At 44.9% G+C, this 7,697-nt stretch overlaps 1 protein-coding gene across 1 annotated transcript in view; it reads right to left on the bottom strand.

Annotated features, from left to right (window-relative positions):
* LOC103799318 (sodium/potassium-transporting ATPase subunit alpha-1) overlaps nt 1-6,715 on the bottom strand; it is an 18,819-nt gene extending 12,104 nt beyond the window's left edge. Inside the window, exons 1-8 of the mRNA XM_009071626.1 lie at nt 6,611-6,715; nt 5,358-5,417; nt 4,169-4,372; nt 3,701-3,814; nt 3,030-3,164; nt 2,711-2,828; nt 2,002-2,270; nt 769-967 (exon numbers count right to left, since the gene is read on the bottom strand). Coding sequence (XP_009069874.1) covers nt 769-967; nt 2,002-2,270; nt 2,711-2,828; nt 3,030-3,164; nt 3,701-3,814; nt 4,169-4,372; nt 5,358-5,417; nt 6,611-6,640 — 1,129 coding nt within the window. The 5' untranslated portion in view covers nt 6,641-6,715. The remainder of the gene's footprint in view (nt 1-768; nt 968-2,001; nt 2,271-2,710; nt 2,829-3,029; nt 3,165-3,700; nt 3,815-4,168; nt 4,373-5,357; nt 5,418-6,610) is intronic.
* Nucleotides 6,716-7,697: the final 982 nt, after the last annotated feature.

The following is a 7,697-nucleotide window of genomic DNA, read 5'->3' as shown; positions in this document are numbered from 1 at the left end:
CAGACAAGCACCAATGTTCTGGAGTGGCTGAGGGCAGGGTGCAGCAGCACCACTGGAAAAATGTTTATGCTAATAATGTGCTGCAAGCACAACATTTCACAAGGTAGATGACAGCTAGGAAACTCCTGAGTTTGGTTGTATTGAACAGCTCTGGAGAGGTAAGTACCTCTCCCAGTTGCTCAGCACACTGAGATTTCAGATTCTTATCAGTATCTACAAGAAACTTCCTGCTAAATTCTTACATTCATTGCTACCACTCTGCAAACACAACCAGATGTTCTGGGAAAACCCCTGTCCAAAGGGGGTTAGTTCCACGTGGGAACTTACCATTTATGTCCACCCTCCAGTAATTATCAGGGTCAACACCTCTGCAACCCACACTTTCAACAGACTTTAGACCGAGCAATTTAATCAAATACATTTTGGCAAAAATAATCAGGTACTTTGCAAATATTTCTATGTACAGGACAAATACATGGGGCTGAATACTCGAGAGATTCAAATTCTAATGGAGTAATCCTGAGCAAAAAGCAGCCTATATGGAGTTCAAGGATTAAACAGAACTGTGGTACAGTCCAAACCTTTCTATGCGTCACTTCAAGTTTTTTAATGCCCACTGTAGAGCATATGCTACAAGTCCTTGCATCGTGAACTTCACTTGGACTGGAGAGCTAGAAACATGGCTTCTTACAAGTACCAGTATACAGGAAGCTCCAGAAAAAGTAATTTTTTTAATGAAATGCCTCAAGCACAAAGACATGATCTTACCACTCTGGTTCTCTGTAGTATCAGCCTCATGGATCTGATTGTCAAACCACATGTGAGCAACTGTCATGCGATTCTGTGTCAGAGTGCCCGTTTTGTCAGAACAGATAGTGGATGTGGAACCCAGGGTTTCCACAGCTTCCAGGTTCTTCACCAAGCAGTTCTTACGAGCCATACGCTTGGCTGTTAGTGTCAGACATACCTGGAGACAAGGAAGATGACAGGTTAAATGTACTTGTGCAGTAATAACACTGCTGCCCAACTCAATGTGCACATGGAATGACAACCAGCCTTCAAACCCCGCAGTGATTCCCCAACTCCTTGCTCACTCTGCCAGTGCAAAATAAACAGCAACACTTAGGCCTATGTGCTAGGCTTAAAAAGACCTATTTTCCTCATCACAAAACCTCCAGAAAAGTACTCACAAGGCTTCAGTCTCCTGCTTCTCAAAAGAAACAGCATGCCCCAGACTAACATTTCAGTTAAAAGTTGCCACCTCCTAATCACAGGAACTCTCAGAAATAGGTGAAGGCAGGCTATATATGAGATGGTCCAAAACAGCTCTGGTGATAGGGCTGCAACTTACTGGTGTAGGATGTGAGCAGCTCCAGCTGCTCTTTCTTGCCAGAGGCTCTGTTCTGGTTCCAGCTCCCAACTGCTCGTTCCCTGGCTCAGTTGCTGCTCTGCTTCCTAAGGCTGTGTGGAAGCCTCTAGTTCTGTTCACCACCACTCTCTATACACCAAAGCACACCTAGATACTCTCACAATCTCTTCCGGAAACTAAACTTAAAAGAACCTCTTCCAGGTCCTGGATCAAAAGCTGGGACTGGAGTGAAGCTTGCTAGATGCTCTGCTAGCCCTTAAGGGCTGGAAGGGTTGGTGTGCATGTAGGTGTAAAAGCCCTGACAGTTGTAACAGGAAAGCTCCTTCTTGCCACAGAAAGAGGCAAGACAAGTCCAGAACTCCTAGTCTTGCACACTTTAGTGCTACGATGCCAAGCCTCTCAGCAAGTCTAACTCAGGGACTTATCTTTATTAAATAAACTGATAAAGAACTTGACATTGATTTGGGCAACTAGTCCAAATACATTGAAAGCCCAGCCCTACACATTCACCATGGAGTACCTTCTAGTACTTTAATGTTTACTTCTGTGAACACACTCTGAGCATGAAGCACTCCACTTCCTTGAGAACCATGTATGTAACAAATTCAATCTTTTTTTCCAGCTTCACTCACCGTAACCGTTGCAAGCAGCCCTTCAGGGACGTTGGCAACAATGATCCCAATGAGGAAGATGACAGCTTCCAGCCACGTGTACTCAAGGATGAGTGAAAGGATGAAAAAGGAGACACCCAGGAATACAGCCACTCCAGTGATGAGGTGGATAAAGTGCTCAATCTCTGTGGCAATTGGAGTTTTGCCCCCTTCCAGTCCAGAAGCCAGACTGGCAATACGGCCCATCACAGTGCGATCCCCAGTGCTAATGACAATGCCACGAGCAGTGCCTAGAGGGGAGATGGGTTTCAGAAAGCAAAATTAGTCACAGCTTAATACACCGTAGATGTGAAAAAGATGCTCTGGGTGGGCTTCAGCACGAAGACTGTCTACCACGACACAGAGCTGCAACAGAAGTTCTGCCAGAGATGTCTGACACTCCTGCTTTCTGCAGCAGCTGTAGTATTTCTTACAGCTCTACTTAACCATTTTGGTTCTTGCTCTAGGAAGAGCAAGAAAGAAAAGACAGTAGTGCTGTGGAGTCTTCTTTGCTCATTCTACAGTATTATAGCTGGAATGGGCAGAGACTTTGCTAGAACTTCAAAGCTGCTCTTGCATGGCTGAAGTAGGCACCTACCAATACACTGAACTCAGTGTATTCACATTGCTTACTTACACACCTCAATCTCTATCACTGCTAAAACTTCAGGGAAGTAGGTGAGACACATACCTTCCACACAGTTGGTAGAAAAGAAGGCAATGTTCCTGGTCTCCAGTGGGTTCTCATGGGAGAAGTCTGGAGACCTGGTCTGAGGCTCTGATTCACCAGTAAGTGAAGAGTTATCCACCTACATCAAAGAAAGTACTTTGTCATATATAAGCAGGCAGATGCCTTCAGCAACAAAAGCAAGTAAAACAGTAGGCAAGTCCCCAACCCTTCTGTTCCACTCCAGCATCCATTCACAGCATAGAATACAGACATTCTCTGAAACCAAACTAATTCATCCTCTTTCAGAATCAAGTTTCCAGACAGCCTGTTATTGCTGTACCTTACAACCATGTGCAGATATGATCCGAAGGTCAGCTGGAATTCTGTCTCCTCCTTTCACCTCCACTAGATCTCCAACTACAACACCTTCAGCATTTATGCTCATCTTCTCACCATTTCTGACTACAAGTGCTTGCTGAAAGACAGTGAAGAAACAACTTATGTCAAAAGCAACTCTTAAGAAAAGGCTTGAAAAATCTGAGTATCTTAAAATATTTGTGCAATGGTTCTACAAGGTTTCTACTTGCACTAAGATGTTTATATCTGATATGTATGTTATTTTCGAAAAATAGCTATTTTTGGTTTCCCTGTTATTAAAGTTTCTTGTATACAACGTGACAGTAGGATAGCTGGGTATGATACAGACTCCATGAAGGAATCCACGTTTTGGTGCTTATCACGCTGGTTACTGAACTCCCCAGACTATTGAGAAAGTGCCCTATGATTGTTAATAAGCTGGTGGAACTCACAGAGTTTCAGGAACTACCTTGGCCTATTAGCCTTAGTTGCCTGAAGCATAAAAGGAGTCGTCTCATAGACCCCTCAAAATTAAGACCGAGTAAACCACATTAATAGCCAGGTCTTTTGCAACCGAAGCTGATGTTTAAAACCATCAATAACCCTGAGCAAGCTATGGCTTGGCAGACCTCAAGGAAATGAGTTAATTCATACCTGAGGCACCAAGTTCTTGAAGGACTCCATGATCTTGGAACTTTTTGCTTCTTGGTAATAGGAGAAACAGCCAGTAATGATAACCACAGCTGCCAACACAACACCCAGGTACAGCTACAGAGAGCAGAGAAAGTGAGTCAGAGGACGATCTGCCGAAAAGGCTTCCAGTTTGTCCAGATAAACTGTGTGGCATTTAAGTGCCCCATTACAAGCATGAAGGTACTTGCAGTCTCTGTACACTTTGTACACAAAGGCCGTTCACAAGCTAGTGCTGTTAACACGACACAAAGGAAGTTGGCTGTTCGTTTCATTATGTGGAAGCACTCCAAGACATGTTAAGCTCACACACTGAATTTCCCGTGCTTATGGGAAAAGCTTCTGGACTGAATGCTTAGAGGAAGTTAATCTACTTTAAGCCAAACAGGCTGTTCAGCCTGCCTTTGAGGTAAAACAGACATTTTTACTTACATTATCGTTGTTGGGCTCCTCGTTCATCAAAGTCTGTATGCCATAAGCCAGGAAACATAGAATAGCACCAATCCACAACAGGAGCGAGAATCCTCCAAAGAGCTGCCGACAGAACTTTACCCATTCAGGAGTGGTGGGTGGGGGTGTGAGGGTATTTGGGCCATCACGAGCCAAAATCTCAGCTGCACGTGCAGTAGTCAAACCCTGCAAGAAAGGTTCTTTTTTTTAGGCATCGTGGCAAGACTGACTGTGGAAGCTAGCTCTGACTTTGTTCAAGCTCTACCACAACAACAAAGAGCCGCTAACAGGTAATGGAGATGTCCACAGCTGCCAGGGTTCCACAATGCAAGTGCAGGACGTGAAAGGTGAATGCCAAAAGAGCCACAGATGCTGGATGCTACCTGAGAGGCCTGCAGGCCACGGGGCTACAAACCCTGAAGAAGGGCAGGCCAAGAAGCTACAGCAGCAGACTTTGAGCTCTGAGGAACAGTGCAGTGCAACCCATCCCATCAAATTATGGAAAAAGTGAAAGCTGAGGGCCATAAAGATGATGACACTTTGGAACGACCTTCCAGGAAGTTCAGCTTTCAGAAACAAAGGTCTTTGACCCAAAAATGCAAATCTCTGCTATTATAAAGAGCAGACTTGATATTATATGCAATCATGTAACAATAGCAAAGGTGTAAAACCACTGCAGTGCTTCTGCACTGGACCCTGAGGTAGCCTCAAACATTCACATACCTCTTACTACAGAAAGGCAAAATTTTAATCGCTACTAGCCATCATTAAGTCTCTGGGCATGTGCTAGCTCACTAGACTAATTTGCAACACAAAAAACTCACTTGTCTTCATTACATGCTTACAGGGGAAAAAAAAAAAAAGAAATCCAAGGATCAACTTGACCTTGAACAATTCAGAAGCAGATAACAGTGACTTTGTTAGAAGCAAAGTCACTGAAGTATTGCAGTCAGGTGGTACAGTGGGAGGATGAAGAAAAGTATTTGTGAGCTCAACAGCTCTCCCAAAGCCTGGGAAACTTTACTGGAGGAGAGGAGATTAAATGGAAAAAATAGAAAAAAAAACCCTGCACCAAAACCAGACCACCCAGATCTCCCTTTGTGAAGCACTCCAAGCTGAGACTGTTCCTTTCCAGATCAGGGCAAGAGGCGGGAAAATAATGCCTACCTACCCGACTCAAGTCTGTTCCATATTTACGATGTAGTTCATCAAGGCTCAGCTTGTGGTCATCCTGAAAGACAAGAAATGGTTGGGAGAGATCAGTCCCTGCAGGCTCATCAGCAAGAGCTCAGCAATTCCACCCCAGGTTTCCTATCTGTAACAGCCTGGTGAGATAGCAGGACTAACTCATCTTCTCTGTGAAAAGAATCTCAAAGTTATTCCACAACGCAACACAATCTCATCTTCAGCATTCCTGTGACTGTTTGGGTACAACATGACAGCTTTTTTTTAAGAAAAAATAATGTTTGGCTGTATCTCAGTGCAGTCTTTACACCCCCAGCAGATTCTGTGAAGCCTCAGTGGGTGGGGGTTTTTGTCGTGGGGTGAGGGAGGAGGCGAAAGAAAAAGAGTTGGGAAGGAAGGCAGGAATGTACAGAAGATTAACCCTGTAATTTCACACATTTTTAAGCAGTGCTGCCAGATTAAGCACTACTTTGGGGGAAGTGTTTGTTGCTCCAAAAGGGTTTTTTTCCACAGCCAGGCTATTTTTCAGTTGGATCAAGTTAGTACAGAGCAGCACTTCACTTAAAAGGTTGTGCTAGAGGAGCAGATGCTATGAGTTCGCATCACTACTGAACACAAATCTCATCTTGGAGCAATTAGAGGGGCCAAAAATGTGAAAATCCAGTCTCAAATCCACATAACAGAAAGAAAACCTGTATCATCTTCAAGGAGAGCAGATCTAAGCCAGATGATGCTCATAGACAGATGTATAGCATCATTCAGCATTCACAGATGGGGATGGGAGACACTCCCCACAGCTTCAAACATGATTAGAAGGAATAATACTGAGGTCAGTCTGAGCAGAGGCCAGCAGTAAATGGAGCTGTACAGCCTCAACTCCTCAGCTGGAATGAAAACAGAAGTCGCACTCACATGACAGCACAATAAAGCCTGTAATGCTGCTATTCAGAGAGTGCCTGCCTGGGTGAGGAAATGCATCTATACTGTGCTATGGGTAATGCAGGCAAGCAGAGACTTAGGTTGTGTGTCAACTGCCTTTTGAGAAGTGATATTTCCAGGGTCTACTGTGTGCTCATCTTGATGCTAAAACACTTGCAGCATGTCTGGCTTGGGGACAAAGGGGAGGAGATGTGAGATCAGTGCCTTCAGTCACACCATGCTGTTTTAGCCACATGAGGCACACAGCTTTGGGGGCAGCAGCATTCTGAAAGCTATTCTTTCTCTGCCTTACACTCTTACCATTGAAACTTCCTTTTTAAGCTCATCCATGTCCCTCTCCTTCCTCTCCTTCTTCCCCTTCCTTCCGCCATGCTCTGATGTAGCAGTGGGTTCATATTTGTCTCTTCCATCCTGCAAGAGAAGACAGACTATCATTAGAAACATCTTACAGTCAAATTCTACAGGAGCAGACACGAACTACGTACACAAGACTGCTGGGCAGACAAAATTTAATTACAGTTTTTTAAAGCTGTCTACCTAAACTTTAGTAAAGCCTTTGGCATCATTTCCTACAGCATTCTCTTGGAGAAACTGGCTGCTTGTGGCTTAGGTGCATTATTTGCTGGGTTTAATAACAGCTGGATGGTCAGGCCCAGAGAGGTGGTGAATGGAGTTACACCCAGCTGGTGGCCACAAGTCACAAGTGGTGTTCCCCATAACTCACTATTAGCACTGGTCCTGTTAAATATCTTGATCTATGATCTGGACAAGGGGATTGAGTGCACCCTCAGTCAGCCTGCAGGTACACCAAGGCGGGCAGGACCGTTGATCAGCCAGAGAATGGATCTAGACAGGCTGGATAAATGGGCCGAGGCCAATTGCTTGACGTTCAACCAGGCCAAGTGCTGGGTCCTGCACTTAGGTCAGAACAACCCCATGCAGCACTACAGGCTGGGGGAAGAGTGGCCAGAAAGCGGCCCAGCAGATAAGGTGCTGGTTGACAGCAGCTGCACATGAACTGCCAGTATGCCCAAGTGGCCAAGGCAGCCAATGGCATCCTGGCTTTTATCAGTAACAGTGTGGCCAGCAGGACCAAGGCAGTGATTGTCCTTTTGTATTCAGCACAGGTGAGGCCACACCTCAAGTACTGTGTTCTGTTCTTGGCTGTTCACTACAAGAAAAGCCATTGAGGTGCTGGAGTGTATTAGAGAAGGGCAATGGAGTTGAAAGTTCTAGAGTACAACTCTTATGAGGAACAGCTGAGAGAACTGGGGTTGTTCAGCCTGGAGGAAGCTTGGGGAGACCTTACTGCTCTCTACAACCACCTGAAAGGTTGTAGACTCTTCTTCCAAGTAAAAAGTGACAGGCCAAAAGGAAATGGCATCAA

Source organism: Acanthisitta chloris, unplaced genomic scaffold, assembly GCF_000695815.1.
Source record: "Acanthisitta chloris isolate BGI_N310 unplaced genomic scaffold, ASM69581v1 scaffold1963, whole genome shotgun sequence".
Lineage (NCBI taxonomy): Eukaryota > Metazoa > Chordata > Aves > Passeriformes > Acanthisittidae > Acanthisitta > Acanthisitta chloris.
This window is presented reverse-complemented; position numbering and strand designations above follow the sequence as displayed.